General features: G+C 36.8%; 1 protein-coding gene across 2 annotated transcripts; it reads left to right on the top strand.

Annotated features, from left to right (window-relative positions):
* Positions 1-17: 17 nt before the first annotated feature.
* Positions 18-16,617, top strand: RMI1 (RecQ mediated genome instability 1). 2 transcript variants are annotated; one of them, XM_060101700.1, is made up of 4 exons: positions 18-177; positions 5,433-5,493; positions 13,703-13,799; positions 14,571-16,617. In XM_060101700.1, the coding sequence occupies exon 4, from the start codon at positions 14,607-14,609 to the stop codon at positions 16,485-16,487; it is 1,881 nt and encodes a 626-aa protein (XP_059957683.1). In that variant the 5' UTR covers positions 18-177; positions 5,433-5,493; positions 13,703-13,799; positions 14,571-14,606; the 3' UTR covers positions 16,488-16,617. The 2 variants fall into 2 exon arrangements, with proteins under 2 accessions (XP_059957683.1, XP_059957684.1); XM_060101701.1 differs by lacking the exon at positions 5,433-5,493.
* The last annotated feature ends 1,020 nt before the right edge of the window (positions 16,618-17,637 follow it).

The raw sequence follows: 17,637 nt of genomic DNA, 5'->3' as shown, positions 1-17,637 counted from the left end.
AGGGGCGTCTTCGGGGCCCTGAGGAGTCTTCAGGGTTTGGAGGAGGGGCGTGAGTGTGCGGCAAAACAGGCGGGAAGGAGCAAAAAAAGGATTAGGGCGCGCGCCGTGGTGGTTCCGGTTCTCACACTCGCGAGGCCCAGGAACCAGTGTTGCGTGAGGGGAAGGCGGGACGCCCAGGTCGGTGTTAGGCCCAGACGAATGCCCCCGTTTCCACAACCCGCATTCGCGTCTCCTTTCTTCCCCCGTGCTCCCCTCTCGCCCGGGCTGCGGGGCGAGCTGTATGTAACGGGCCGCAGCGCCCGTCAGGCGTGGCCCGGGCCGGGGGCGCAGCCGCAGGGTCGCGGCCCGCTTGTCCTCTGGCGGCTCGGGGTTCCGGGAAATGTTGGCCGTCCCGCTGGGCTGTGGCGGGCGAGCCTCGGAGTCCGGGAGAGCTCAGTCCCTTTGCTTCCGGCGCTGAGCCTGTACTCCCGGGGTCTTTACAGGGCTCTCTGTTCTGACGAAACCTTTTGTTTTTCCTTTCTTTTTTTTTCTTTCTTTTTTGTTAATGGGGCCTGCGATACGAGTATTTTGTAGTGTCGGTGCTGCCGCTACGTGTGAAAAATTTCTGGAAGTATTGCTTTCATAACCTACAGTGAATGCAAATCGCAAAATGCGTTGTAGACATCCGCTTTGCGTTCGTTCACCTCTTTAAAGCGCCCACCGTGTGTCAAGGTATTCGGCAGTGATTAAAACAGACTAAAACCCTCGCCCTCAGATATGTTACCGTTCTAGCGTGTTCAGTTTATGCTTGCTTTGTGTGCGGTTACTTCTAAGGCCAGTGTCAGGCTTTGATGATTTCTTTTGTTAAGGCACTTAAGGTCACCCTGAATCGGTGACAAACCTGGGAAATTGCCAGTAAGTAGGACCCAGTATCCACATCCTGACTCTTGGCCCTCCAGCTCTCACCCACAACCCCAAACTTGTGTTGAAGCATAAAAATGTTATAATTTACATGGGATGTAAACCCACCGTTAGAATACACTTTTTTTTTGTAATGATGAATTTGTGCTGATTCATTCCGCTGTAACTTGATTTTCCTCTTGAATACTTTGCAAATTAGATGTAACCAGCATTTAAAAACAATGTCTGATTTCCGCCATCTTTTATCTTTTACTTGCTTAATCAGGAAGAGAACTCTTTAGGAGGAACTGAGAACTTCATGAAGCACCAACATTTACTGGCTGGGAGGATAGTTAACAAATACTGTTAGAGCATAGTGTCTGGGATTGTGGAGTTTTTAAAAGGCTCTTTGAGTTGTAATATAATTTTTTAATGGCCCCACCATGAAGAATATTATAGTCTTGTTGAAAGGTAAAACTTAACTCGCGTTTGGTTTTACGATACATAGTTTGGATTTTTATTTAATGTTTAGTCAAGAAAATTGAGTGTATGAAGGGGCTCGGGATACTTGGATTATAGAGGTTTAATCTGCCAGTCAGGATTTGCAGCATTTAATTGAATCTGTCATTTAAAACATGGGACACTTCACTAACACAAATAGGCACATATAGGGGTACTGTACTAATGATGTTTTCTTTCAAGCTAGTATTTCTGTTGCAACCATCATTTTCTGCCTTGATAAACAGTGATGATTGATGGGCAGGAATGCAAAGTAAGCAGCTTTATCTTAAGAACTTATTCCCAGTTTCACTGTCTTCTGACTGGACCCTAACTGCTGAAAGGTCTTATTCGTCTTTTCTAGATGCCATTGTCAGATTTTGTGGGTTTTTTTTGCTTTTTTCTTTTTCTACTTGTCTTCTTCCTTACCTTTTTTAATTTGCTTTATAGGTTTACTCTTTAAATAACAAGAAAGTCTGTTTTTTTCCACCATCTTCATTTAGGGACTTGCTAGCTTGAGGAAAGTCTGTCTTTTCACCATCCTTTCATTCTCTATTGTTTTCAGCCAAACTATATTACATCTGTGCTCATTCAAGGACTTACCAACTTGGTTGATAACATTGTGGCTTCTGTCTTGAGTAAATAATTGTATGATTATTTGGACTCCTGATGAATTTAGAGCTAGTATTACTTAGCTGTGGGACTTACTTTAGATAAACTAATATAATTAAGATTGTACACTAGCGAGCTGGATGATTACTTAAAATTTTATAACTACCATTTTCTGAGTTTGTGCCAGACCTTGTGCTGGCAGTTTAATGCTTATTACAGTTCTGCAAGTAAATTGTGGTTAAGACAAAGTTAAGGAACACATTTAAGGTCACATAGCAGAAATGGGATTCAGACTCCTAAGCCTATTCTGTTTGTCTTTTCCTTACATTAGGTTATGGAGGATACACAACAGCTCCACTAATTACTTCTTTCTGATTTCAGTCATTAAATATAAATTTTTTCCCCATAATTTTCAGAGTGCCTTCTCAAAATTCTGGGGTTACCTTAAAGTCATTCCCCAAGGAGTTAAAACACAGACTCACCTGTATTTTTTAGATGAAGACAGTGGAAACATGGACTGGTTATAACTTGAGTATTTGTTAGTGCTTTTAAATCTTAGCTGTTGATTGAATGCCGCATACAATGTCCAAAAGGATGGTATCAATACTTCTGCCTCTTTTTCTATTTTTTAAAAAATTGAAATATGTGAGGCTGACTGAAAATTAACTTATAAATCAAATTTGCCTAAGTCTTAGTGGCAAATGATAGAATTTTCGTACTCTAGTCTCTTCTGCTCAGTTCCTGCAGTCAAGATCTAGAATGTAGATTACTGTGGTCAGCCAAGTTTAGCAAGCACAAGATGTAAATTAATTTTTAAAAAACATTTTTTTCATGATTATAAAATTAATGGAGATTAAGATATATGTAGTTTTACATCTGACCTTTTCTCCTAACAATAAAATATGAACATATTTTCATGTCATTAAATAGTACTTAAAAATGTTTTTTCAGAAGACTATATCATGGATCCAATGTAATATATTTAATTAAAAAAATTTTTTACTGTGTTGAACATTTAGGTTGTTTCTGTTTTTTTTTTTCCAAACTGTAAAAGCACAGTGATAAACACCCTGGCACATAAAATCTTTGTCCTCATTTCTGATTATTTTCTTAAGATTAAGTTTTGAAATCATACGGTGTGAACATTTCTTAATGTACAATTTCAACAACGTAAACTTTTTCATATTTTTTTCTTGGACAGTGATGTTCTTGAGGATCAGGGGCTGTTCTTTATGTATGAGCAGATGAGAAGTTGTGCTGCTGTAGCTAACACCTCCCCTCTGAGTTGCTTCTACCTGCGGTGACTATGGTTACTCAGTTTCTCAAGAAAGGGAGGAACAAAAACCTTAGGAATTCTCTTGAAGGAGTAGATGCAAGTAATACAATTTACTAAATTATTAAGGGGCTCGGTTATTGAAACCCAGTCTAAACTTTATAATCCCACATGATAATACTTTTTCCATTTAATTAAAAAATTTAATAAGCTTTTCTTTTTTACCTGTAGGAAAAAAAATCCTATTATATGTAGAAACATCTTCTTATTAAAATTGTTTTAACATGCAGTTGTGGGGAGTAGACCATGTTTCAGATCAATATGCCCTCCACTTTACTTACTTTGCTGTTAAATGAAGAATTCTATGTAGCAAATGTGCATTTAGTTATAACATTGTTATGAAATTGTAGTATATCATGTAGCTCTGGAAGTGGAAATTTAAATCCTAGAAGGTAGTATTTGGAGAAAATTATTAATTAGAACTGCCACGTGTTAATAGAACAATTTCACTGTGGTTCATTGAGCACTGTTTCTCAGAATTTGTCCCAACTATCATCTGAAAGGAGTTTTGTCACTTGCCGTATGCAACAACACAAACAAAGAAGTGCGTGTTTGAAATAACTACAAAATTAAAAAAATAAAATGAATACATAAGCCTTAAAATATCAGTTTGTAATATTTAAACATTAAAAAAAACTTTTATGTCATATTTTAGTAGAGTTATAGCAAAAGGAAAAGTACTTAATGATAACACTGTTTTGAAGCTGTTACATAGATGCAGTAGGTGATGTTGTGTTTCTTTGATTTGACTTCGTAAAGGAAATAATTTAGAATATACTAGGTGAGCTTGTCGTTTAAATGAGATCTGAGAAAAGTCTGTTCGTTGTAATAGTGTAGTGCTCTTATAGAATGGCCATTTATGAATGAGTTTTATAGTTTATATGCAAGTGGGTATATGTAAATGAGGGACTGGCTTTACTTTCTCTTTTAAGTTGAACAGGGTCTAGAAAATGATATAGAAATGGAGGTTAGCAGAATTTCGTTGTGCGTCTGCTACCATGTATGATCTGTATGTCTTAATCTTCATGCCTGTTTCATTCTCACCCAAATAGATGACAATCCCTCCCTTTCTATCATAAATGACTATTTTGAGGTTTAGATAATATTACAGATGTAAAAGTATGTATTTTGAAAAAGCTTAAAATCTTACAAATAAGAGGTTTTAATATTTATTAAACCTTTTTCTTCAGTTCTCTGTTTAAACAGCTGTACTGCTGGGATATAGAATTAACACCACTGAAATTCCTTGCTTTCATTTTCTATCCAGCCTTGACCTTTTCAGTTCACAATCAATCAGTCTTTCTTTTTTATTGGTTCCTTCCTCCTCCTAGAAGTACTGAGAGTATTAACTCCTACTATTTAACAGGTTCAGGTAGAAAATAGCATTTGTGTTAAATGGCTGCATATAATAATTTAGGGGTATATAGTGTATACACCAAGTAATTTATAGTACAAAACATTCTGCAAATAACTTAATTGTGGCATTTATACTTAATAATTCATTTAAATAATTATAACTCTACTGAAAGTACACTGTCTTGATTTCAGTTTACTTAATGACTGTCATCTCATTACTACAACACCTCTGCCAATTAGACTAGGCCCATTTGCCAGTGCTGTGGTGTTTAAATTTTAGTGGAGGAAGTAAGGTAACTTATTATTGAATGAGCACACCTAAGAGCCTTGGATCTAGCTTAATTTTTGAGGTTAAAAAAATGACAACAGATGTGATAAAGTAGCACTTGGGAATCTTAGGTTATAGAAGTACAGACCTCTGTCTTGAGGATAAGATGTCACTCAACTGTGGCCTCATAATATCATGCTTGGGGATTTTTTTTTTTTTTTTTTTTTTGCTGTACGCGGGCCTCTCACTGCTGTGGCCTCTCCCGTTGCGGAGCACAGGCTCCGGACACACAGGCTCCGCGGCCATGGCTCGCGGGCCCAGCCGCTCCGCGGCATGTGGGATCTTCCGGGATCGGGGCACGAACCCGTGTCCCCTGCATCGGCAGGCGGACTCTCAACCACTGCGCCACCATGGAAGCCCCATGCTTGGGGATTTTAACATGCCTTATTTTAATTAATTTCACGCTTCGATGTTATTTTGTTTTAGGGTCATCTTTTAAGCATGCAGCTTAACTTGGTTTTTTCAGTTTGAGAGTATCTTTTAACAGGTGAGTTAATCTATGTTCATTATGATTGCTGATCTATTTAGACTTATTTCTACCACCTTGTTTATTCTTTATATTTATAGTGCTTGCCATTTCCTTTTGTGCCTTCTTTTGGATTGTTTTCTTTATTCTGTGTTTTCCTCAGCAAGTTTGAAAATTAGTTATTAAATATCTATCCTTTTGGTGTTTGTCCTCAGTATTTTTATTGAGGATATAATTTACATTCAGTAAAATTCATGTTCTTTTTTGTATATAGTTCTATGAGTTTTGACAAACATTAGTCACATCATCGCTGCCACCTGTTTCTATAGTGTTGCCTTTTCCATAATGCCATCTTGGACTTATACAGTGTTAGTCTGGCTTCTTTTACTTAGCTCGCTGCATTTAACATTTATCTTAGTCTATTTGGGCTATTGTGACAAAAGAGCATAAACTGGGTGGTTGATAAACAACAGAGATTTATTTCTTTGGAGACTGGGAAGTCCAAGGTCAAGGTGATGGCAGATTTAGTGGGTGTCTAATGAGGACATGCTTCTTGGTTCTTAGATGACAGTCTTTTTACAGTAACCTCCCATGGCAGAAGGGGTAAGTAGCTGTGTGGAGACATCTCTACTGTTTATTTATTTTTTTGTTATTGGGTTGTAAGTTTTTTTAAAAATTAATATCTTCTCAAAATTCTGACTTTATTTTTATTTATTGATTTATTGATTTATTTTGGCCATGCTGCATGGCATGTGGGATGTTAGTTCCCCAACCAGGGATCGAACCCATGCTCCCTGCAGTGGAAGCACAGAATCTTAACCACTGGACTGCCAGGGAAGTCCCATGAGGGCTGATTCTCATAATGTAAACAGTTCGCAAAGGCCCCACCTCCTAATATCATCACATTGGGCATTAGGATTTCAACATATGAATTTTCTGAGTGATACCATCTGTAGCAATATTCATCCATGTTATTGCATCTATTAGTTTATTCCTTTTTATTACTGAATAGTATTCCATTGTAATGATGTACAACAATTTGTTAATCCATTCACCAGTTGAAGGACATGTGGGTTGTTTCTAGTTTTTTGGTGATTATGAAAAAAGCTGCTATAAATGTTCACATAGAGATTTTTAATGAGTATTCATTTTCATTTCGCTTGAGTAAATACCTAGTAATGCTGGGTTGTGTGGTGAGTTTAACTTTGTAAGAAAATGCTAAAATCTTTTTCTTCCTAAGAAACTGCTAAACTATTTTTTAAAGTGGCTGTGTCATTTTGCTTTCCCACCAGCAATGTATGAGAATTCCAGTAGTTGGTATTGTCAGTTACTTTTTATTTTAGCTATGCTAATAGATGTGTAATATCACACTGTGATTTCAATTTTGCATTTCCCTAATGTCTTACTCGTTATCTGCGTATCTTTTGGTGAAATGTCTATTCAAATCTTTTGTTCCTTTTAAAATTAGTTTGTTTTCCTATTGAATTTTAGAATTCTTTATATAGTCTGGATATGTCTTTTGTCAATTATGTATTTCTCCCAGTCTGTGGCTTGTCTTTGTGTGTGTTTGGCTTGTCTTTATACTCTTAACAGTGTCTTTCACAGAGAAGAATTTAAAAATTTTGGTGAAGCTCAGTATATTAATTTGTTTTATGGATTATGCTTCTGGTGTTGTATCTAAGAGCACTGTTAAGAAACCAAGATCACAAAGATTTTTCTCCTAACTTTTCTTCCCCTTTAAAAAAAAATGAGGTATAATTGACATATAACCTTTTAGTTTCAGGTATACAACATAATAATTTGATATTTGTATACATTGCAAAATGATCACCACAGTAAATCCAGTTAACATCCATCACCACACTTAGTTACAAAAAAATTTTTTTTCTTGTGATGAGAACGTTTAAGATCTACTCTCTTAGCAACTTTTAGATATGCAATATAGTATTTTAACTACAGTGACCATGCTGTACATTACATTTCCATGACTTATTGATTTTATAACTGGAAGTTTAGACCTTGTGACCCCCTGCACCCATTTCTCCCACCCCCACCCCTTACCTCTTGCAGCTACCAATCTGTTCTCTCTTATCTATGAGCTTGGTTTTTTTTTTTTTTCTCCTAACTTTTCTTATAGATGTTTTATAGTTTTAGTTTTCACATTTAGGTCTGTGGTCCATTTAATTTTTATATATGATGTGAGGTATTGGTTGAGGTTCATAGTTTTGCATATGGATGTTCAGTTGTTTTAGCATCATTTGTTCAAAAGACTATCCTGTTTCCTTTGAATTGCCTTTGCAACTTCGTAGAAAATCAATTGACTATATATGAATGGGTCTGTTTTCTAGGCTGTCTTCTCTTCCCATTGACCGATATGTTAATCCTTTTGCCAATACCTCACTGTCTTGATTACTGTAGTTTATACTAAGTCTTGAACTCAGTGTGAGTCTCCAACTTTTTTTTTTAATTACCTTCGCTATTCTAGTTTCTTTGCCTTTCCATGTAAATCTTAGACTCAGCTTGCCATTCTTTAAAAAAAAAAAAAAAAAGAATGTTGGGATTTTGAATGGAATTGCATTGAATCTATATATCTGTTTGGGGAGAATTGAAACTTGATCATAGAGTCTTCAACACAGCATATCTGTTCATTTGTTTAGGTTGTCTTTGATTTCTTTCAACAGTAGTTTGTAGTTTTCAGCATATACATCCTGCACATATTTTGTTAGATTCAAGTTTTGAGGGCTACTGTAAGTTGTACTCTTTGTTCATTGCTCGTACAGTCAAGTCTCATTATTCCTGGTAGTTATGTTCTATATAAAGTCCCTGTGAACACTGAGTTAGAGAATACTGAACTATTGTTCCTAGGGGAAAGACAAGGTTAGGTTCCTGTGAGCCTCTGGTCATGACATTTTCACCAACTGATTAGTACATAACCTTGTTTTATTTGTTTCTTTTTAAAGACACTTTATTCACTATATGTTGTTGATTCATTAACTGAACTTACGACCAGTGGCACTATAACTAATGCCTGAATGAAGCTTAATCTAACACACAGATTTTATATATGACACATCTCACACAGTTTTCTTATGCTTTGGAACACTAGATAGTGCTTCAGCAGTATGCTACGGGGCCGTTTTAAATAGTGAAATCATCAACAAAAAGCACAAAAGTGTGAAAATGTGGCACTAAATAGAGCACAAAAAAGACACTTGCATCTCGCTAACTCATTTATCAGGTGATATAGCTTCTTTGTACATTCTCTGGCATTTTTTCATAAACATTCATGTCATCTGCATATAGAGGTAATTTTATTTTTTCCTTTTGTTCCTCCTCTACTTCCCTCTTGATTTTTCTCTCTTTCTAAAAAATTATGGTAAAAAACATATAACATAAATTTACCCTCTTAACAGTTTTGAAGTGTACATTATGTATCTTCCTGATGTGGGATAGGGTGCCACAGTCTTAAATGTCTTAAAGAATCATCTAATCAATCTTGTTTTTAGAGTACCCTTTACTTCCAGGCATACTTAGTATTGCCTTTTGTGGGTTCTGGGGTTTTATATCAGCCATTCTTAATGCCACCTTAGAATTCAACTTTCTAGTGTCTGCTAAATCATGTACTAATCTGTTTGCTTTCCAGTTTCCAAAATTTGTTGCCATTGTTTCTTCTCCCATTTTCTTTGTTCTTAGAATTTTATGGCTTTTTAAAAATCTATTATCTGAGTTTTGCGGGGATTATAAGAATGTTTTTTCAATCTTTCATTTTCACCCTTAAACACATAGTTTTTATATTTTTCTTATAAAATAGTAAACATAATCAGAATCTCTATTATCCTCCTTGACAAAACATAATACCGTAACTTCCCTCTGAACTCTTTTTGTATTTTCTACATTTTTGTTACCTCAAATTTTAGATCCATCTTGTTGAATCTTAAGATTTAAAAAAAAAAGATTTTTTTTCTTTGTCGTTGATGTTTTACAGTTTACCATGCTATGTTTACAGGTGGATTTTTACACGTGTTGCTTAGCAGTATTGAGCTTTTACACCCTACAGAATCATATCTTTCTTGAATATTAGAAAAATTTCAACCATTATTCTTTATTTTTTTATTATGAAAAAATTTCACTTTTATTTATATATTTTTTCTAGTTTTATTGAGTAATAATTGGCATACATCACCATATAAGTTTAAGGTGTATAGCATTTACATATACCGTGAAATGATTACCACAACAGATTAAGCTAACATCCATCATCTCATATAGATAAAAAGATAATTGGGCTTCCCCAGTGGTGCAGTGGTTAAGAATCCACCTGCCAATGCAGGGGACATGGGTTGGAGCCCTGGTCCGGGAAGATCTCACATGCCACGGAGCAACTAAGCCCGTGTGCCACAACTACTGAGCCTGCGCTCTAGAGCCCACAAGCCACAACTCCTGAGCCCACGTGCCACAACTACTGAAGCCCACGCACCCAGAGCCTGTGCTCCGAAACGAGAAGCCACCGCGATGAGAAGCCCGTGCACTGCAGGGAAGAGCAGCCCCCACTCACTGCAACTAGAGAAGGCCTGTGGGCAGCAGCAAAGACCCAACGCAGCCAAAAAAAAAAAGAAAATGAAAAAGAAAAAAAAAATTCTCCTTGTGATGAGAACTCTTAGGATCTACTCTCTTAACAACTTTCATATATATCATACAGCAGTGTTAACTACAGTCATGTTGTGCATTACATCCCTATTACTTGTTTATCTTATAATTGGAAATTTGTTCCTTTTGACCACCTTCAACCATTATCTTAAAAAAAACCAAAACTGTTTCCTTCACCTCTTCTATTTTCTAATGAAACTGTGATTACTTCAGTGTAGGAGCCTGTTTTCCCTACTTAGCTTTTTTTCCCCTTTGCTTAATTTCTTAAATCTTCATACTCTGTTCTATGTAATTTCCAAAGTGTAAGTTCTTTCTTCATTTGTTTTTAGCCTTTTGTTTATCCCATCTACTGAGTTTTAAATTTCTGAGGCTGTTTCCCATTTCCAAGATGTCCAATTGATACTTTTCATAAATGCCTGTTACTGTTTAATTATCTTCTATTCTTCTTTAAGGATTAGTCCTACTTTTATTATTTTTTTATTTTATTTATTTATTTTTTTTGCGGTATGTGGGCCTCTCACTGTTGTGGCCTCCCCCGTTGCGGAGCACAGGCTCCGGACGCGCAGGCTCCGGACGCGCAGGCTCAGCGGCCATGGCTCACGGGCCCAGCCGCTCCGCGGCATATGGGATCCTCCCAGACCGGGGCACGAACCCGTATCCCCTGCATCGGCAGGCGGACTCTCAACCACTTGCGCCACCAGGGAGGCCCTAGTCCTACTTTTAAAGTGTATTTAGTATGCTCAAAGACACTTTAAAAATATTTAAGATTCTTTTAAAAATATTTAAGATTCTTCATTTAAAAACAGATTTCTCCAGGTATAAATTCTCCTGTTTGTTGTGTCTGCTGATGTGGCTTATGGTGGTGATTTTCCTTAAATATGTTATAATTTTGGTTTGAGAGCTCATGTTGGATAGAGGTTTTTCCCGTGTGTGTTTTTCCCTTTTGTGTGTTTTTGGAGTTGCTTCAACCTGACCCTCTGGCTGGCATAGCTCTAGATCAGCTGTATCATTAGAGACTTGGGTTTTTATGTGAATAGCCTAGTTCTGGACCATGCTATATGTACTATACAAGTTATGTAGGCCCCATTTCCATTCTTAGGTTATCCCTGTTTCCTCCATAGGCCATAGGTAGGTATTGAGTGGAAGATTTTTTTGGCCCAGTTCTAGCAAGTAGTCTGTTCTGGTCTTCTGACCTATAATTGGCACACTGGACCCTTAAACTTAAAGCCTTGGAGCTTTAGCCTGAAGTCCCCTTTTCCTGGCGGCTTTAAATCAGCAGTAAAACTCTAGGTTTCTCCTCTGTTCCTAGCCCACAAGACTTTTTTTTTTTTTTTTTTTTAAATTATTTTTTATTTTTGGCTGTGTTGGTTCTTCGTTGCTGTGTGCGGGCTTTTCTCTAGTTGCGGCGAGCGGGGGCTACTCTTCGCTGAGGTACACGGGCTTCTCGTTGCAGTGGCTTCCCTTGTTGTGGAGCATGGGCTCTAGGCACGTGGGCTTCAGTAGTTGTGGCACATGGGCTCAGTAGTTGTGGCTCGCAGGCTCTAGAGCACAGGCTCAGCAGTCGTGGCCCACGGGCTTAGTTGCTCCACGGCATGTGGGATCTTCCCGGACCAGGGCTCAAACCCGTGTCTCCTGCATTGTCAGGCAGAGTCTTAACCACTGTGCCACCAGGGAAGCCCTGGCCCACAAGATTTTACTCTTTGTTATTGAGTGTAGCTATGTATTTAAAGTTTTATCTAGTTTCTTGTATATCCTTCTAGAGGTCCTTTATGTATAAAGTAAATAAGAATGTGCTTATTTTCCTTTCTTTTGTACACAAAAGTTAGCACACTGTGTTTTGCTTTTTTTTAGCCAGAAGGTAGAAAACATTTCCATATAGAGATTGTTGGTTTCTTTGTTAAAGAGGCATGCCGATTTGACTCTGCATGGTTTATTTTTATCACTATGGGCAGGGACCTCTCCTACCTTAGAATTTTTACATTGTTTTTCACATGTAATTTAAAAATTATATATCTGTACTCTCAATTATTTTCTTCATTGTAAAGATTCATCAGTTTGGTAGTTATGACCTTCTTAATTCCTCCTTTAAAATGTTATTCTTGTATTCCTCACAATAACTAACTCTTCCTTTAAATTTTAACCATTTGTTAAATTAATAATATGACCACTTGTTTAGGGTCACAGAGTTTGTAAGTGAAAGATAATTTGGCATCACACTTGCACTCTGAACCGCTAGATTATATACTGGCTCTCCTTTGTTTTTTTATTTCTTTTTTTTTTTTTTTTAACAGGATAAGGGGGTTTTACTTTTAAATGATTATCGGTACCCCAAATAACAACATGTAACAAATTCTTGATTTCTGTCTTCTAGTAATTTTTATTAAAAGATATTAAAAGCAGCCCAAACAATTATACTAGTATTCATTGTTCTAACCTTTAGCCAGAAAAGACTGTTTTAAGGCTGGATGCTGCTTAGTACAGGTTACAAATAACTATTTACTATTTTTTCATAGGTAAATCCCCTGACCTTCACAAAGCTTTAGGGGAAAAAAATTAATCCCTTTTTTTGTTAAAAATTTAAAAAAAAACAACTATATCTACAAAAGAAGAAGTCGGTATTGATATATATATATATGTTGCTTTAGCTAAAAGATGTGGGAAACCAGACAATATGCCTATTAAATTTTCTAAAAAATGCAAGGTTAAAAAAATGAAATATTTGGATAAGCTTTAAGTTTTTACAAGGAAGCTAGATTTGCTATTTTCCAAAAAGTGATAGGACCTACTATATAATATACAGAAGTAATTTAATGCCTTTTCACAGAATGTAACTTGAGCTTTGTTAAAATTTCATTTTGCATGAAGGCATCTAAAATGCCAGTCCGTGGAACAGACCTTCTTCCCCTATGCATTTATGCAGTAGTTTTCATGGATCTCTGGCTAGATGTAGCAGACAAAGCCCAAGAGGTTATCTAGCACTTCATCCCTGTTTTGCCAGAGGTAGATCTGGAGAATGGTCATCACCTGGGTCTCCTTTTCCACCCCAGTGCTGCCCCTGCCATGGAATCCCAGAGCTCCAGCTTCAGCTCCAGCTTCTCTGGCTTTGAACCTTTTCTCCCTCTGCAGTTGGTACTGTTCAATTTCAGTTTCAGCTGCTTTGGTCTGCTTCACCTTCAGGTTGCTTGCGGGCCTCGGATGCCTTTTGGGTGACCTGCTTCTGGCCTGCAACCATTGCTGGGGCCTAAGTGAGCAGCCTAAATGATTGGATTGCCACCTCAGGTCAGCTGATTTGTGCCTGTGCTCTGCCTGCCATCTTCTCCTATCCTTTAATTTTCACAGTAGCCCTATGAAGTAAGTATATAGGGAAGGAAACAAGCTAAGGTAGAGTGTCTGAGTTTCTCGTGGTAACTTGCTTTTGTTTATTTCATTCAAAACCTCATGTTTTTATTCTGTACTACCTCTACTCTACCCTGATTGATAATAGGAACCTTCAACCCATACCATCGAACTTTGCACTTATGAAAATAGGCCAGTGATTCTTTCTGAAGCTTCCTGTTATAACCCTTACCGCTTCTTGTCTTAGCTCTCAGGGCCATTTCTGAGCAATAGAGGTTACAAGTACTCCACTGAACAACCAGTTCCAAATCCCGTCCTCAAATCCTGTGCTCCTGTTCCAAATGGTAAGTTTTCTTATGGGCGTGTTAAAACTTTTATAAATTCGAACTCTTAGATATCTTCATCTGTAGAAGGAAAAAATATACTTTTGTGAAAAAAGGTTAGTCTTTAGTGTTTGGCTACTTTTTTTATCATACTGAGAAAATCAGAAGTATATTTCCCTGATAGGACTGTTGAGAATTATTTAGCCAAACAAATAAGATGCTTTACATCAGCTCAGAATCTATTGTTACTTGTTATAATTTTATGGAATACAATGGTATAAGTTTTAATAGAGTACGAATTATAGATATAGAAAGGACCTTAGTAAATATTGTTCCTTAGCTAAATTTTAAATTATTAGACTCTGCTTATTATATTAACATAATAACTACTAATTTCTACAGGTATTTCATAGGTCTTACATGCTTTACAAATGTTAATCATGTAATCCTCACAACAACTGTGTTAGATAGGAGGTGGTACTGACATTTTATAGATGAAAAAATTAGGTTAGAGAAGTTAAGAAATTAATACTAGGTCACAGAACTTATAATTTGAAGAGCTAGCCTTCAAACCTAGGTATATCTTGTCTCAAACCTTGTGCTTTTCTTATTTTACCATCTGATTACTTGGGGCATTTGAAGTTTTGCCATGTAGAAAGTCAAAGAATTATAAAGGTGCTGAAGAGAGAAAAATCTAAAAGTTTGATTACTCCTGTTTGTGCATTGTAGAGAATTATAGAAACTGTATTTAGATGTACTGAATTACCATAATTTTTTTTTGTTTGTTTTCAGGTAATAGATGCCTAATATTTCTTTTATATAAAAGAAATGAGTATAGCTAGTATTGCATTAAGAGTTGAAACCTGGCTTTTAGCTACATGGCATGTTAAAGTGCCTTTAATGTGGCTGGAAGCTTGTATTAACTGGATCCAAGAAGAAAATGATAATGTTAATTTGAGTCAGGCACAAATGAATAAACAAGTGTTTGAGCAATGGCTCCTTACTGATCTGAGAGATTTGGAGCATCGTCTTTTACCTGATGGCATTTTGGAAGTTCCAAAAGGAGAATTGAATGGATTTTTTGCTCTGCAGATTAACTCATTGGTTGATGTAAGTCAACCTGCGTATGCCCAGATACAAAAGTTGAGAGGAAAGAATACAACCAATGACCTAATTACAGCTGAAACACAAGTAACCCCAAAACCTTGGGAAGCAAAGCCTTCACGAATGTTGATGCTACAGCTTACTGATGGAATTGTACAAATACAGGGGATGGAATATCAGTCTATTCCAGCTCTTCATAGTGATCTTCCTCCAGGTACAAAAATTTTGATTTATGGAAACATTTCTTTCCGTCTTGGTGTTCTCTTATTGAAACCAGAAAATGTGAAGGTGTTGGGAGGAGAAGTAGATGCTCTTTTAGAGGAATATGCCCAAGAAAAAGTTCTTGCAAGATTAATTGGGGAACCTGATCCTACAGTTCCAGTCATACCAAATAATTCTAACCAAAGCATCCCCAGAATTACAGATGTTCTACATCCTGCGTTAGGACCTTCTGATGAAGAACTCTTGGCAAGTCTTGATGAAAACGATGAGCTTGCAGCAAATAATAACACCTCTTTGGAAAGAAGTTGTTTCAGCACAGGTAGTTCTTCAAATACTGTTCCCATCAGACAGTCAGATTTTGAACCAGGACTTGTTATTTCTCCAAGATCCAAGGAGAAACCACAAAACCAGTCTATGCTTTTTACTGATGAGGAATTAGATGACTTTTCATTGGAGGAGGCCTTGCTTTTAGAAGAAGCTGTCCAGAAGGAACAAACAGAGGCCAAAGAATTACAGCCACTGACTTTGAACAGAACTACAGATGAAAGTATAGAGAGATTTTCACATAGATCTAATACTCTGAATAATTTTTCTTTGATTTGCAAAAATGGAAATAATAATTGGAATGAAAAAAATTTATCTGAGCAAATAACTAATGAAGACAAATCTTTTAGTTGTCCGTCTGCTAGAGACCAAAACAGTAGTATTGTTTCAGTTAATCATAATGTACCCCTACCCCATAATTTTACAAATAAAGATAAGAACTCAGAGACATATCATAAAATAAAACAAACCAGCAGTTCAGGTGGACATTCCTTAAATAATAAAATATTAAACGGAGAGCTGGTCAATTATGTACCAAAAAGTTGTTCACACATTTCTAATAAAAATGAGCACCACTTACAGACTTGTTCTTCAAGGTCATCAGAGAATACTACTAATCTTTCTGTCACCATGGCTTTATATTCTCCACCTTTTATCTATTTGTCTGTTCTAATGGCCAGCAAACCAAAGGAAGTTACAACAGTGAAAGTCAAAGCATTTATTGTAACCTTAACTGGAAATCTCTCAAGTTCTGGTGGCATTTGGAGTATAACAGCAAAAATTTCTGATGGTACTGCATATCTAGATGTAGACTTTGTAGATGAAATACTTACTGGTCTGATAGGGTTTTCAGTACTAGAAATGAAACAGTTAAAAAAGGATCCTTGTAAATACCAAAAGTTCCTGGAAGGTTTGCAGAAATGTCAGAGAGACCTAATAGATTTGTGCTGTCTAATGACTATTTCATTGAATCCCTCCTTGTCTAAGGCAACGGTACTGGCATTACAAGATGTTAATGTGGAACACCTTGAGAACCTAAAGAGGCGAGTAAAGAAATAATTTACTAACAAACAATTTAAAAAAACAAGGAAATATTTAGAATTAAATTTGTCCTTTTACTTTCGCAACTTTCTTTTTGTAAAAGGGGAAACGGAAGTTTCATAACTGATTTCAGTCTAATTTTAAAATGTTTAATTATGTTTGTGTGTGTAAGTTTTTTTAATAAACTTTTTATGGTAACCGCTGAAGCAATTTGATGACCCACTGTTGTTGAGAAATTTTGTTTTCCACTTGTTATTTCACATAAGGTGACTGCTAAAGTACTGTATTGGTGTTTACTGATGAATCATACTGTTGAAAGTTAACAATTACAGACAGATAGTTGAGTACTTCTAATATGTAGAGTACCCCAAAAGATTTGTTTATATTACTAGGAAAAAATGTAAATCCAGTGGATTAGAATGTCAGACTCTCAGATACAAATTGTTTTGCTGGTTTTTGTTTTGCTGATTGGAAATATTTGTCTGGTATATTTAAAACAAATATTATCTTAACTAGATACCATTTCAGAGGTTATATTGAATAGTTAAAAACCTTATTTTCAACGATAATCTATTATTATTAAGAAGATCTAGTAAGTCACTTTTTTTTCTGGATTAAAATAAGGTATTTACACATGTTTTTAGTTAACTCTTTTTTAAAAAAATTTATTTAATTAATTTATTTTTGGCTGCATTGGGTCTTTGTTGCTGCACACGGGCTTTCTCTAGTTGCGGCGAGCGGGGGTACTCTTCGTCGTGGTGCGCGGGCTTCTCATTGCGGTGGCTTCTCTTGTTGTGGAGCATGGGCTCTAGGCACGCGGGCTTCAGTAGTTGTGGCACGTGGGCGCAGTAGTTGTGGCTCGTGGGCTCCAGAGCGCAGGCTCAGTGGCGCATGGGCTTAGTTGCTCCGCGGCATGTGGGATCTTCCTGGCCCAGGGCTTGAACCCGTGTCCCCTGCATTGGCAGGCGGATTCTTAACCACTGCATCACCAGGGAAGTCCCAGTTATCTCCTTTCTGAATTAGGTGTACATGTAAGTTCTTCCTTTAGTTTTGTTGAAAGTGCTGATTTCTTTTTTAAGGGAGATTGTTCCCCCTGGCCTCCCACCCCGCCAAAAAAAAACCAGAAGGGAGACTGTTTCCCACTTTTCCACTTTGCTGTTAAAAAGTC

This window comes from Mesoplodon densirostris, chromosome 6, assembly GCF_025265405.1.
Source record: "Mesoplodon densirostris isolate mMesDen1 chromosome 6, mMesDen1 primary haplotype, whole genome shotgun sequence".
Taxonomy (NCBI): Eukaryota; Metazoa; Chordata; class Mammalia; order Artiodactyla; family Ziphiidae; genus Mesoplodon; species Mesoplodon densirostris.
The sequence above is the reverse complement of the archived record's forward strand: the minus strand, read 5'-3'. Positions and strand labels throughout refer to the sequence as shown.

Bases quoted from the DNA above. Each gene is read 5' to 3' on its own strand.
- RMI1 (XM_060101701.1), top strand. From the start codon at position 14,607: ATGAGTATAGCTAGTATTGCATTAAGAGTTGAAACCTGGCTTTTAGCT.